This window comes from Nerophis lumbriciformis, linkage group LG29 (genome assembly GCF_033978685.3).
Source record: "Nerophis lumbriciformis linkage group LG29, RoL_Nlum_v2.1, whole genome shotgun sequence".
NCBI lineage: Eukaryota > Metazoa > Chordata > Actinopteri > Syngnathiformes > Syngnathidae > Nerophis > Nerophis lumbriciformis.
Window position 1 is genome coordinate 15,405,001 of NC_084576.2, and position 15,493 is coordinate 15,420,493.

The window sequence follows — 15,493 nt, forward strand, 5'->3', positions numbered from 1 at the left end:
GTGGAACTGTGGACCAGCTCTATACTCTCGGCAGGGTCCTTGAGGGTGCATGGGAGTTTGCCCAACCAGTCTACATGTGCTTTGTGGACTTGGAGAAGGCATTCGACCGTGTACCCCGGGAAGTCCTGTGGGGAGTGCTCAGAGAGTATGGGGTAACGGACTGTCTTATTGTGGCAGTTCGCTCCCTGTATAATCAGTGTCAGAGCTTGGTCCGCATTGCCGGCAGTAAGTCGGACACGTTTCCAGTGAGGGTTGGACTCCGCCAAGGCTGCCCTTTGTCACCGATTCTGTTCATAACCTTTATGGACAGAATTTCTAGGCGCAGTCAGGGCGTTGAGGGTATCTGGTTTGGTGGCTGCAGGATTAGGTCTTTGCTATTTGCAGATGATGTGGTCCTGATGGCTTCCTCCGGCCAAGATCTTCAGCTCTCACTGGATCGGTTCGCAGCCGAGTGTGAAGCGACTGGGATGGGAATCAGCACCTCCAAGTCCGAGTCCATGGTTCTCGCCCGGAAAAGGGTGGAGTGCCATCTCCGGGTTGGGGAGGAGATCTTGCCCCAAGTGGAGGAGTTCAAGTACCTCGGAGTCTTGTTCACGAGTGGGGGAAGAGTGGATCGTGAGATCAACAGGCAGATCGGTGCGGTGTCTTCAGTAATGCGGACACTGTATCGATCCGTTGTAGTGAAGAAGGAGCTGAGCCGGAAGGCAAAGCTCTCGATTTACCGGTCAATCTACGTTCCCATCCTCACCTATGGTCATGAGCTTTGGGTCATGACCGAAAGGACAAGATCACGGGTACAAGCGGCCGAAATGAGTTTCCTCCGCCGAGTGGCGGGGCTCTCCCTTAGAGATAGGGTGAGAAGCTCTGTCATTCGGGGGGAGCTCAAAGTAAAGCCGCTGCTCCTCCACATCGAGAGGAGTCAGATGAGGTGGTTCGGGCATCTGGTCAGGATGCCACCCGAACGCCTCCCTAGGAAGGTGTTTCGGGCACGTCCGACCGGTAGGAGGCCACGGGGAAGACCCAGGACACGCTGGGAAGACTATTTCTCCCGGCTGGCCTGGGAACGCCTCGGGATTCCCCGGGAGGGGCTGGACGAAGTGGCTGGGGAGAGGGAAGTCTGGGCTTCCCTGCTTAAGCTGCTGCCCCCGCGACCCGACCTCGGATAAGCGGAAGAAGATGGATGGATGGATGGATATATATATATATATATATATTAGAGATGCGCGGATAGGCAATTTATTTCATCCGCAACCGCGGCAGAAAGTCGTCAACCATCCGCCATCCACCCGATGTAACGTTTGATCAGAACTGCATCCGCCCGCCATCCGCCCGTTGTTATATATCTAATATTAATAAAAAATAAAAAAAAAGGGTGAAAACTACGCGAATTGCACCTTGTGCAGACAAGATTTTTCGATCGGACACGGAGGAATTAGTGATGTAAAAGACCACGTTGGGACAAAAAAACACAAGTCTAATGCCGTTGCTAGCGATACAAGTGGAAAACTTTCAACGTTTTTCGTCGCCCAAACAGATTCTTTGGATGTGATAAATGCCGAAGTTTTATTTACGGAGGCAATAATTGAGCATGGACTTCCAATCGCACTGGCTGATCACATGGGACAGTTAATAATGTAATGCAACCTTTAAAAATCATTACGCGGTGATCGCGATCCCAAAAATAAACTTTTCTTGCATGATAATGTCCAGAAAAATTCGCTTTATATTACTATAGAGTCCTTTTAACGAATGAGTTTGATGGTTTATCACAAACCTTAAATGAAAGAAGTCCTTTGTTCTCCTGCAGCATGGCCTTGCTTTGTGTTTGGTGCGCCATCCTGTCGGCTGTATTTCACAGCACGACATACTGTTAAAAGTGTTTATACTATTTATACTTTCAATTAACAAATTGAAGTCTTGTGAAAGGTTGACAGGATAACTGGCATTAACTGTCAAAATAATTTCAAACTATTGAAGTTAGCTTACAGAATAAACATGTCAATCAACCCATATGATTTTTGCTGTAATATTTTTGTTTTGAAAAGTCACTGTGACTGATAGAAAAGTGATGGTTTTAGCAACATTTTAACCTGTCTGAATGCTAATAATCATTTTGCGAGCAAGCAGGTAAGCTGCGCGGGCGGAGCGCGCGGAGTGACCCATGTTACGAGCCCCCGGCCACGGGGGTGGCGGGCAGGTAAGCTGCTTACCTGCTGCGCGTGACGCCGGCCGCGGCGAAAGCGGACGAGGCGGGGTGTCGGTGCGGTGGGCGCGGTAGTGACCCTGGACGTGCGTCGGGCCCTTTTCGCGGATCGCCTCAGCTACGGCTCCCGGTGGGGCCCTCTCGGGGGAAGGAGCCTCGGTCCCAGACCCTGGCGAGGCGTCCCTCCGCTCCGTAAAAGTGTCCATCTCTTTTTTTTTTTTCTTCTGTTGTGGCATATGCTGCAGGTGCCTGCTCGTTTTTCGTATGTGGGTAACAACATTTAACTATGTATATATATTTCCCAATTGGTTTAACTGCCACCCGCAAAAAAAAAAAAAAAAAAAAAAAAAAAAAAAAATCTAATTAATCCGCCCGACCCGCGAGCGGATAAAATCTTATTTTTTTAAATTTCATCCGCCCGATCCGCGGATAATCCGCGGACTCCGCGGTTGTGTCCGCAAACCGCGCATCTCTAATATATATATATATATATATATATATATATATATATATATATATATATACAAACCCCGTTTCCATATGAGTTGGGAAATTGTGTTAGGTGTAAATATAAACAGAATACAATGATTTGCAAATCATTTTCAACCCATATTGAGTTGAATATGCTACAAAGACAACATATTTGATGTTCAAACTGATAAACATTTTTTTTTTTGCAAATAATCATTAACTTTAGAATTTGATGCCAGCAACACGTGACAAAGAAGTTGGGAAAGGTGGCAATAAATACTGATAAAGTTGAGGAATGCTCATCAAACACTTATTTGGAACATCCCACAGGTGAACAGGCAAATTGGGAACAGGTGGGTGCCATGATTGGGTATAAAAGTAGATTCCATGAAATGCTCAGTCATTCACAAACAAGGATGGGGTGAGGGTCACCACTTTGTCAACAAATGCGTGAGCAAATTGTTGAACAGTTTAAGAAAAAACAGTTTCTGTGATGGTATGGGGGTGTTTTAGTGCCCAAGACATGGGTAACTTACACATCTGTGAAGGCGCCATTAATGCTGAAAGGTACATACAGGTTTTGGAGCAACATATGTTGCCATCAAAGCAACGTTACCATGGACGCCCCTGCTTATTTCAGCAAGACAATGCCAAGCCACGTGTTACATCAACGTGGCTTCATAGTAAAAGAGTGCGGGTACTAGACTGGCCTGCCTGTAGTCCAGACCTGTCTCCCATTGAAAATGTGTGGCGCATTATGAAGCCTAAAATACCACAACGGAGACCCCCGGACTGTTGAACAACTTAAGCTGTACATCAAGCAAGAAAGAATTCCACCTGAGAAGCTTAAAAAATGTGTCTCCTCAGTTCCCAAACGTTTACTAAGTGTTGTTAGAAGGAAAGGCCATGTAACACAGTGGTGAACATGCCCTTTCCCAACTACTTTGGCACGTGTTGTAGCCATGAAATTCTAAGTTAATTATTATTTGCAAAAAAAAATAAAGTTTATGAGTTTGAACATCAAATATATTGTCTTTGTAGTGCATTCAATTGAGTATGGGTTGAAAAGGATTTGCAAATCATTGTATTCCGTTTATATTTACATCTAACTAACCCAATTTCCCAACTCATATGGAAACGGGGTTTGTATGTATGTATATACATACATACATACATACATATATATATATACACATACATATATATATATAAAAAATGTAAACCACACTCAGTCAACAGTGATTTACCAGTACTATATGAGCCTACAAATAGTATTTCTTATTGATAACATGTAAACCAGGGGTCTCCAAAGAGCGTACTGGGGTTGGTTTTTTAGTGTCCCGCAGCACACGGAGAAATACAATTAAACACAAAAAGGGGTGGGGGGAACAGAGAAAAAAAGCACAGAGAAAGGCTGTATTGCTAATACTAATAACAACACAAAACCTTGAGTTTTTTAAGCCTTTTAAAAAGGAATATAAAATACTTTGGAATATAAAAATATCAAAGTGGCCCACCCCATCCTTTAATCTTTTAGCTCCTGTCAGTGAGAAAAGACACCCTGGCTGTGTCTACCAAACTGATAACTTAACTAGCATACCGATACTGGCCTTGAGAGCAAGGAAGTAGTGTTAGGTTTTGAGGTACTGAAACTAAGACCTGAAAAGTAACCTTTCTCATGTTGTAAATGCTTACCTTTGGAGTGGAAGGAGATGAGGCAGTCGCACAGCGGCCATTTGTCCACAGGCTCCTCCAGGATGACGTCTTCGGGAAAGATGACCACTTCGATGTAGTCAAACTTGCAGAGGCGCTCCAGTATCTGCGTCATGGGTTTGGACTTGGACTTCTTCATCATGCAGCAAATGCCCACCACTATCAGTCGCTCGGGCGGCTGGCAACAAGGACGGATAAAACTCTTATAATGTAACTTCGCTCAACCAGGTATACAAATATTAACTTGTGCATTAATTCTATATGTACAGTATATCTCTGTAATATAATTGTATTTTTACTCAAAAAGGACTTACTCGATGCAGCACACGTACTGTACCACCAGTGTTACTCATACCACAGATTGAAAATCAAGAACAAAGTAGGCCAACTACAAGCTACCTTAACTAGGGATGGGTACTGTTCACATTTGAACCGATACGGTACCAATTGCTGGTACCTGGGAATCGATACCGGTACTCAACAGTACTCATTTTCGGTTCTTTTGTGTGTGTTAATAAATATAAATAGTTTTTAGTAATAAAATCTTTTTTTTCATTGCAACATTTAAGAATTAGCTGATTAAGATAACTGCTGTTCAGTTGTTAAAGCTTGTTTAGTTATCATCATATAATAATTTGCGAGCATGACATTAACTTGCAATTAAAGTTGCAAGTCCAAAACGTTAGATGGCAGTAGTGTATAGTTTGTGTGATTTTTGTTTTTTGTTGCGCCCTAAAAAGTGTTAATATTTTAAGTATTGTACTTATTACACACCAGCTGTTTGATTCTAACGTGCATCCTAGTTGTAAAATCACTAATGCTAGTCAGTAGCATGTCGATAGCAAAGCCCAAGTATATTAACATCCTGTTAGCGCATATTTTGAAAAGTGGAGCCTTACATTGCTTACGTCGGAACGTTTTTAAGTCAATTGCTTTGTTGGCATTGAAAATTGTAACATTACGTAGAGGTAATTTGGCTAAGTCTGCTCTCAGTGCTGCGGGTGTGACGATATGCCCAACCCAGGTGCTGTAACAAGGCACCGTTGAATTTTACGTGAATCGGTGCCTGGTAGGACTGGTGAATTTTGTCGGTGCCCATACCCCACCTTAACAGACTGTTGACACCAACTTACCGACTCGTCATCATCATCCTCCATGTCTTCTTCTCGGAACATGTCGATCTTCACGTCTGACTCCATGACTCGCACGTCTGACTCGTCATCTTCCACCGGGTCAGAGTCTGCGCTGCTCCGCCTCTGACCTTCTCCGGCTTCTGGTCGTTTGCCGTCACAGAGTCGGGACATTACATGTGTAACATATCGGGATAAAGTCCCAGACAACCAAAAGTTCCACAGTTCTTGGGTGCCACAGATATGTGTCAGGCTTTTCTGAGGAACTTGGCGGTCCAAGTTCAAACCATGTGACAAATCGCCTGCGTGGTAGAACTGATGAGGTAGAAGGTGTGGATTCTGGCTCTAAAAAGACACAGTCTGTGTCAGGACAGCAAAGTTCTGGCCATGAAGGCTAACATGTCCAAGTCTGGAGGCAAAGTAAACTTCACACTGAAGCACTTCCTAGGGACACAAAGAGAAAAAAACACTGTGATAGTTGAGTAACACGTGACTTGAGTAACGTCAACTGTGCAAGGCGCAGGTCGGCGTAGTGTTGCCACATCTGTGATTTGTGAAAAGCAACCTTGGTTATACAACAGAAGAAACGCTCTGTTGACTCCTAAAGGAACTTGGACAACTTCACCACAGAGAAGATAAGTAAAGATAAGAGATACCTAAGGGTTCAGTCTTTGTCGAAATAATTATTGTTCCGCAAGACAAATATTTGCAGTTCATGACAGATGAAGACACAAAGACAGAAGATTTTGACGGAAGCAGAAGGACTGTGCACTGACAAATGTACCTACTACAGTTAAAAATTAGGACATCATAGGACTATAAATCAACATTTGTGGTGCCCCGTATGGGGTGGGGTCAAAACTGCTTTGGAAGACTTGCTGGAATACACGTAACATACAGATATGCTGAATGTTTTGTAATCATTAGACAAATAGTCAATGACATTTGGGCAATTTATGCTTGATGGTGGCCATGTTTTTAACCAATCTTGTTGAAACTTTACACACATCGCTTGTTTCAACAAAATGTCCTGATGATTCAGCTTTACACCCTTAATTGATAGCGGGTGTTTTGTAGAGCGTCTGTAAAAAATACTAAATCAAATCAACTCATCTAAAATGTGGTTCAAACCTTGGGGTTTAATAACGGTGTATTTGTCAGAAAAATAATAACAAAGGTAACAGAGCAAAAAAAACAACAACAAATCTCTTTTGTTGGTAAAGCTTCAAGAGTTGAGTCAGGTGTTATTTTACACGAAGAAATACAATAAATACATGGATAAAGAAATTAGCTCTTTAAATCTTGGTTCTTCTAACTAGCATTAACCGCATTAATGATAACCGCGGTAAAACTCTTACGGTTAGTTTTAAATTCAATTAAAATGACCGAAAAATCATGATTGATAGCTGCACTTTGATAAACTCACAGACTGACTGCCAGCTCGCTAGTCTATATACTAACTTGAAAACAAGAGACATTACCGTCTTTCCCCATTAATAAAGGACATACCCCTATCTAAACTTATATAACTAAGATATTCAATGGTGCACATTGAACCTACAAGCTGCACTCTCCTACAACAGAGTGATCGTTCTATACTCTGAGGAATATGAGATGGAGTTGTTTTTAGTTGACCACAGAATATTCTAGGACGCCACAACGGCAGCCAGAAATAATCCATCCATCCATCCATCTTCTACCGCTTGTCAATAATAAATAATATATTTTATTTGTTATGCACCTTTCATTTATATAAATCTTCAATTTGCTACAGTGCAAACCAATATTAGAATTAAAACAGATAAAACACTAAAACAAAAACACTATCAGTGAAGCATAAGAAACACTAAACATGCAAAATAGGGAGTTTTCTAACTGTCTATTTATCTTAGTTGTTTAAAAAATCAAGTCATAAATTTGGTCACAACAACTGTGATATGAAATTTTCATAGCGTTTTCATCTCTATTTCTAACTTTAAGGTTTCCTAAATGGGGGTCAATTCTGCTTTTATTTTCGGAACAAATGGTCACTGACTTATGGCCAATTTTTAGTCTCCCTGGTGCCCCTGTAAAGTCATTTTGCTTCATGATGAAAATATTTTTTAACTAATCTTGCTCAAATTTTGCTTGTTAGCCTCCTAAAGATGTGTACAAAATGTTGTAATTATTTGGCAATATTCCATCACGTTACAGCGTGTTATTGTAGAGTGCATTGTGTGAGAAATTTGAAGTCAATCTGACTTGTAGGGTTTAGTAACAGCACCATCATATGGTGCATTTGTCAAAAAATAATAGCACAGGCAACATATTAGGGGTGCATGTTTTGACAAATTGTCACCCTTTTATGTACAGCGCGTTAGGAGTAGAAGAGTTGACTTTCTATTGGTGTCTTATTTGTTTTCATTCACTGCACTTATATCGGCAGAAGCTAAATTTCGACCTATTTTACATTAGCTAGATTTGCTAAAAATATGTACAAAGAATGATTTTAAGGTGTTTAGCAACTGAGGGTCTAGTATACAATTAATGGATGTTAGCCAAATGCAGAACAAACAAGAACAATAAGTCAGATGTGTAATGATGCCATGCCAAAAAAAATGGTGGCTCGCTAATTAATTGACAATGGTTTGAGATGTTTTTGTTCCAATAAAGACGACTACGGTCATGGTGCCAGGATATTTTAAGTAACTTTGGTCACAACAATAAGTCATATGAAATGTTTAAATTAGGGCTGCAACGATTAATCGATTGAATCAGTTAGAAAAACAATACTCGATTTATATTCTGTTGCTTCAATTAATTGTTTGAGTATAACTAATGAAAATGTATAAAATCCTGACCACATAAAAGAAGGAAAATTAAGTTGAATAGAAAATAAATAGAAGGTAATAGAAGTGAATCAAAGCTAAAATAAAGTGAAAAAGAAGGTAAATAAAAGGTAAAATCGGTAAATAGATGGTAAAAGAAGTAAATAAAAGGTGAATCAAGTTTTTTAAAAAATGGAAATAGAAAGTAAGACAAGGTAAATCAAGGGTATAGGTCAGGTGTGTCAAACTCATTATAGCTTAGGGGATGCATTGAAGAGAATCTATTCCCATGTGGGCCGGACAGGTAAAATCATGGCATAATAACTTAAAAATACAACTATAACAACTTTAGATTGTTTTCTTTGTTTTACTTCGGCCCAAAATAGCAAAAGCACATTCTGAAAATGTACGTACCACAAATAATCCTCTTGAAAAAACACATCAAGTTAATTGAAAATTCTGAGGAAAAAATTGGTGCAGTTTCAAAAAGACCATGAAGAACACAATTAACTTTCTTAGTGTATCTACAAAGCAATTAAACGTTAAGTCACAAACCATCCAGGATTGAACAAAAAACTAACTAAATAATAAATAAAAACTAATCTATGTATCAACTACGTGATTTGTCATTTCCACATATTAATCCTGTGCGAACTCAATAAACCATACAAACTAAATTAGAAACTATTCAAGAGGGTTGAGTTACTCCCTGCCTGCTCGGCATCATTGTGTATTGATAGAAAAACTAAAGTTGTGCAATGTGTGAACAATTTTAACAAAACAAAAATAAAAACTTAAGACCAGGCCGGATTGAACATGTTCGCAGGCCTGATTTGACCCGCATGTTTGACATCACTGTTATAGGTAGTAGTTAGTTAAAAGATAAAAGAACGTAAATAAAATGTAAATTCAGTAGAAGGTAAACAAAATGTAAAATGATGTAAATAAAAGGTAAAAGAATGAATATAGAAGGTAAAATAAGTTAAATAGACTGTAAATAAAAGGTAAAAGAAGGAATATAGAAGGCAAAAGATAAATCCAGGTAAAAGACAGTCAAATAAGGTAAATCAAAGGTAAAATAAGTTAAATAGAAGGTAAATAGAAGGCAAATAAAAGGTTAAAAAAAGTCATTAAACAGGTAAACAAGGTATAAAGACAGTCTAGGAATGTAAAAATATAGTCTCGGAATGTAAATAGAAAGTAATGAATGTAATAGAAAGTACAAAAATCTTTGTTTATTTTTAACTATTTTCCCTAAAAGGCGCATTGAGGCTATAGAGTGTGTTGTATCCGATTATTCGAAAAATCGGACAAACTAATAGATAGATTACTCGATTACTAAAATATTTGACGGCAGCAGCCCTAGTTCATATCCTTTTATCTCCAACATCTGCCTCATTCTCATCAGATCATGAACTGCTAGTTGCGCAAACTGCAGCGTTGCTACGTCACATGCGCCTACTCGTGCCAACGCTTTATTCTTGGTGGAGGGCTGCCTGTTGTGTCCGAGCATTTTCTGCTGTGACATATCTCAAATGATCTCCCGCTGACCTTGGCGCCTATAAATAACAACGAGACAGGACCTGATGGGCTGAGCCAAGGCCCTGTGCGGATAAGGGGGGTAAAGGTGTACGATTCCTGGTGGTACGGAGCAGCTATACTAACCGAAGATAAGTCATCCTGACTTACTTTTGAGGTGCCGACAAATGGCACTCCATCTAATAGGAACAGAGATAATCGTGGACATAAATACTTGCCAGCGCTCTCATAAGGCACCACGGATGTCACCTCTACACAACACTGCATTAAACCTATTGAACATTGGATTATAGTTTCCTGGCATCTTTCTCTTCTCATTGTACTTCCTGTCTGGCAGCAGCCTTCTCTACAAAACAAAGCCTAAATTAGCATTACCCCACGTGTCACATATGTAGGGTTGCGTGACGACAAAGCTTAAAAAAAAACAAGTGTTTTTAACCTTTGAGACCATAGAAGCCTTTATGGGTCAAAAGTACCAGCTCGCTATCGCCACCATTGTTTTGATTAGATCACAATAAATGACAACAAATGCTGATGATTATTAGCATCTATTATATACAGTATACCACCTATGTCCAATTTCATGCAGAAATAATCATTAGTTGCTAATCTAAGTAAGTGTGCTGCTGTAAAAGGACCACATGTTATCCATATAATAATGAAATTGTTATTTATTATGGTCAATAAAAGCAGCTGCTGAAGTGTGCAATTCATCAAGACAGCAGAGAGCTTCAATATATTATTTTACACAAAAAATCCACATCAAAGCCAGAGCAGTAGCTCTAAGTGTGCCTTTTACACAGTCAACATTTGCTAACTGTGCCTTCCTTTTACAAGATTTGCATTTTTAAAAAGGGTAAATGTGACAAAATAAGGGTAATTATGGCCTTTCCACCTGAAGATTGACCCAATAACCTGCCTACTGTGCTTTTATTTTGAAGGCCTAATTAACCGCCTGGCTACAGGCGGTTAAGTGAGGCTAAGTGGACCTGAAGTCTTTCTGATCCAACGGATTTTTTATTTCACTCAAATTAAAATACAGGGGAAAAAAAGATTACTAATCAAACGGGAAGGCACAAGATCAGGAAGCAATGTCGACTTGAAAGAGGCCTTTGCTTGTGCGGTTCACCTATTCCGCCAAAGACAAAGTATGTTTTCCTTTGTCGTCTGGAAATCTTAATAGTGTGAATGCTGGATGTGAAAAAGGCACGAAAAAAATATATACTTTAGCGTGGACTTTGAATTTTTAAGGCAACAATCATAAACATTTAACTGGCAAGTGAACAACCTGTGCTCAATAAATTGATCACTCTCTATTTCTTGCCTCTTGGTTCGGTTTTCTTCTTTTTATATTTTCAAATATAACTTCAAATCTGGTTACAATTCACTGTCACAAAATCCGAATATTTTAGGGGTACAGCTATCAATTATTTGAGTAATCTATCGATTAGTTTGTCCAATTAATAGAATAAAGCACACATATAGCCTCAATTAAAAAATGTTCTGCTTGCGGTAACTTTAATGCTTTTTTTTCTAATAAATGCACATCATCAACATTGAAGCTGCACTTACAAAAAAACAACCTCTCTGCTGTTTGCCGTCACACTGATCGTGGCACCAACACACGCTAACCATAAAATTATTTCGTAGAGAAAAGATGCAGAAAACAGTGCTGTAGAATCACTATCTAATTTGTGTATTACTGTCCAAAACGGTGCTTGCCTGTAGCGTGACTTATTGGAAACGTAAAAAGAAATACATAAAGTAACTTAAACAAATAAAATATTAACCATCCTTGATTATAAGGAACTTTGTGCACAAAAAAACTTTGCCTGCCATTCACAATCCCAATGTAAGACAAGAAAATATATGTATTTTTTTTTAATGCATTCTAATTTGTAATGTACGACAACTATGAGGTGGCTAACAATGAAGCTAATGAGTCATCTATTGCGCCCCTAAAGCCCTCTAAAAAAGACCCAAAAACGGCAACAATTCTCCATTTACATGTCGTGACCTGCATATGAACCAAGTACTAGCATTTTGTTATTATACGCGCTAACCCAAACACTACTTTTATCGATGCCGTGATCAGAGAGAAAACTAGCTTATGCAGCTATATTGACATATTGAGTTGATGAGCTGCTACATTGCGTCGGAGTTGGTAAAAGTTAATTCTAGATTGTTCCCATTGAGGTTGAGTTTTTTCTTGCCTAAATGCGGGATCAGATCAGAGGATGTTGTTGTGGTTGGTGAAGCCCTTTGAGGCATTAGTGCATAAGGGCTATTTTAAATAAACCATGATTGATTGATTGATGAATCATCTCACTTGTAAAGTAGAAAGTTGTGGACCCAAACTGAGAAGTTGGTCAACTTTGACATTCAACTTGGCGAGAAAGACACAAAAAGACGCTTGTTTGTGTCCACTCGTTTTACCTTTTTGAGGATTATGATCAATTTCTCGTCAAAATGGGAAGATATAAACTTGCCATCAGTCGGCATCCCAGTGAGAGCAAACATTTCACAGTAAGTGATTGTTTTATTATGTTCGTAGTTTGTAGTTCTTGTTTAGCACTTGGCAATAGTGCTACTTGCTGGATCTGCTTATCCCTCAGCTTCTAAAACTTGTAGCTCATCCTCCTTATATCAAGGCTCAAAATATAAGGTTCTGGATCATTATTTGTCTCAAAATAGTCATTGTTGTCTCATGAAGTCTGCCATGAGTAGTAGTAGTTGATGTTATTGAAGGAAATAGCAAACGTGAGGCGTCTGTGAAATTAATGCGCCGCCATATGCTTAAAATGTGCAAAATACGTAAATATTACATGTTAATATGAATGTGCCTGTTACTACATTACTTACAGCGTGTATATAAAACAATGATGGAGGTTTTTTTAAATCAAATTCCCATTACTTCCATTATTAGCTGACTCTTGTTAGCGTTTAACTTCAAGTTAGATTACATTAAAAAAAAAAAAACATATGTTGTGAATGACAGGCACAATTCGAAAAAAAGTACAGTTCCCCTTTAGTACTAATTGTTTTATATGTTATTTAATACTGTTTTTTCTTCATTATTTTACATTCTGTCTTTATAATAAACCCACCATAAAAGTCAAAAGTTTGTAAGGGCGAAAACTAACAATCAGCAGCAGCTTGTACACTTGTATACAGTATATATATATATATTCACAACACACTATTAACAATATTGCTTTAAGCTGACGTTGCCTGACCACACAAATCATCGGTTAAGCACACAATTCAGAACTAGTAGAATAAAAGTGATCAAAGATAAACTAAACAAAAGTTGTGGAGAGCAGCGTGTTACCATGAATGAGCGTGGGAAAATCAACTTCCTGACTTCACTCCGCTTTGTGGAAATAAGACACAATTTCTTCAAACGGTTTTCAACACCACGCGTTTAACGACAAGCTTTGGCGGCCACGATGGTTAACAAAAGCAGCGGTACTTACCGGGGGCACAAAAAGGTCGTTAAAAAGTGTCCGCTACGGTATCCACTTCCTTGTTTCTCCCGCAGCCAGACTGAAGTGAACGGAGAGGAAGCTGACGCTGGAGTTCACGTCCGGTCAGCGGCTGCCGAGCGAGCACCGCGTCCGTACCCGCTTTGGTGCTCGCTTTACACGGGGAAAGCAGGGTCGGCTCCCCGCGACGGTGCTGCCACTCGGCGGTCATTGCTGGTACTGCAACGCACACGAACTACCGGGTTAACCGTTAAAAAAATTATAGTGCCTTTTTGAATTCATATTTCTATAACAAATAATGCACACATTTAAGATCATTTTCACATTCAGTTACATTTATTCCTATAAAGCTCTAAATAAATAAAAAAATATAATAAATTATTCAGTATCAGCTTTATTGGCCAAGTATGCTTAAAACACAAGGAGTTTGACTTGGTAGGCTCTGCTCTCTTGTTCGATGTAAACAATTAAATATTAACGACTAACTACAAATTCAAACAAGTACCTAAATAACTAGTATGTGCAAGACTAATAAATAATAGTGCAGTGGTGAATAACGATAAAACAAAAAGATGGTGACGTGAACATGCGTTAGTACATTTTTGACACAGTAAAATTATATACATTTTTATATTAAATTTAAATGATATACGTTTTAAAATATATTACATATTTTTCAATTTTTTTAATCAGGTGATTCTTTGGCGTACCACTAGATAGAGCCCGCGTACCACTTGTTCCACAGTTTGCGAATCACCGTTGAACGTCATACCTTTTCTTTGTTACTTTATTATTTTTTAGCTACTCAGGTTTATCCAAGAGTGTGATTTAATACAGAAAATTATCCTTATACGCAAGGCAAGGCAAGTTGATTTACAGGTATGGAGCACAATTCGTACACAGGGCATTTCAAAGTGCTTTACAGAATATTATAAGAAGGCAAAAATAAAAATGAAAAATGATCATAAAATACTTATAATTCAAAATTAAATCATAAAATAAAATCGTCACTGAAACAATTATAATTCAAATTAAAATAAAATAGTTTAGATAAAATACTTTCAGTTGTCTAATGCACAATTAAATAAAAGTGTTTTCAGCTTGGAATTGAACATTGTCAGCGTTGAGGCCTGTCTCACATCTTCTGGAAAACTACATTATTCCAGATTTTAGGAGCATACGACTGAAACCGGTATAAAGGCAGAATTTTCAAACATTGTTTGTACTAAATCTCATTCGATACGGTTTTACATCTAAAATATACATTTTAATTGGCGAATCTTTCCATTTCAGACTTCAACTAGATTAACAGTATAGGTTAGAGCATAACAAGAACCACATTGATCTCTTTTCTTGGCTTCCCTTTGAGTGCCGTATCCGGATGGCAGCCAGACAGACTACCTGGTATGGTTGATGGCAGCCTGGCGTGCCGTCAAGAAATCCATCCCATCATGCAACGGTGAGGGGTGCATGAGAAGCCTGGTCTGTGTCGCGTGCATAAGGAAGTAGTGTTCTCTGCAGAAAAAAACCCCAAAGAAATAGCAACTTAAAATCTCCCTACTTCTCGTCATTCTCTATCAGTGCCTATGCTGCATCCAAATTATCACCTGATGTTATGTAATGCGTCTTAAAAAAGAGAAAATTGAATGAAGGCCGCAGTGTTTCGCTCGCAACGTATCGCAGCGGCTTGTTGCGCGCCTCCGGACAAACAAGTCTTTGTTGTCGGGATTTGGCCTTCACGGAAGAGTAAAAAAGATCCGTCGGACACTCTAAGATTAAATTAACCTCCATTATCTTCGTTGAAATGACAATATTATATATATTTGCCATACGTCAGTAACAGTGTGCATCCAAAATGCTTGTATTCTTACCAAACTGGTAATGTTTTAGGTCATATTTTTAACGGTCATACAAAAAGATAAAGAAACATTTAACTGCTAACAAAAATTACCTAATAAAACTAAAGTGGTGCATGACATTTTTTGTAATAGCCACAAATTGTGGTATATTGTGTTATATGTGACCATGTCTGTTGGCATTTTGTGTTGGTTCAATTTTTTTAATACCATGACTAGGGAAGGTTGTTTGCACTAGGTCATATAAATGAATGCTGCGCTTGGTGTCATTCAAAGCATGTTAAGTGGT

At 39.0% G+C, this 15,493-nt stretch overlaps 1 protein-coding gene across 7 annotated transcripts in view; it reads right to left on the reverse strand.

Annotated features, from left to right (window-relative positions):
- The window catches only part of LOC133572175 (inositol hexakisphosphate and diphosphoinositol-pentakisphosphate kinase 1-like), a 79,113-nt gene extending 64,299 nt beyond the window's left edge, over positions 1 to 14,814 (reverse strand). For 3 of the 7 annotated variants that reach the window (XR_009810500.2, XM_061924953.2, XM_061924952.2), the window contains exons 1-4: positions 14,750 to 14,813; positions 13,340 to 13,567; positions 5,521 to 5,961; positions 4,370 to 4,565 (exon numbers count right to left, since the gene is read on the reverse strand). Coding sequence is in view for 6 of the 7 variants with exons in the window: in XM_061924953.2 (XP_061780937.1) it covers positions 4,370 to 4,565; positions 5,521 to 5,691 (367 nt within the window). In the remaining variant the exon portion in view is untranslated. Of the gene's footprint in view, positions 1 to 4,369; positions 4,566 to 5,520; positions 5,962 to 13,339; positions 13,568 to 14,749 lie in introns of all 7 variants that reach the window. The other 4 variants (XM_061924951.2, XM_061924950.2, XM_061924955.2 and 1 more) reach the window with 2 other exon arrangements.
- Between the last annotated feature and the right edge of the window lie 679 nt (positions 14,815 to 15,493).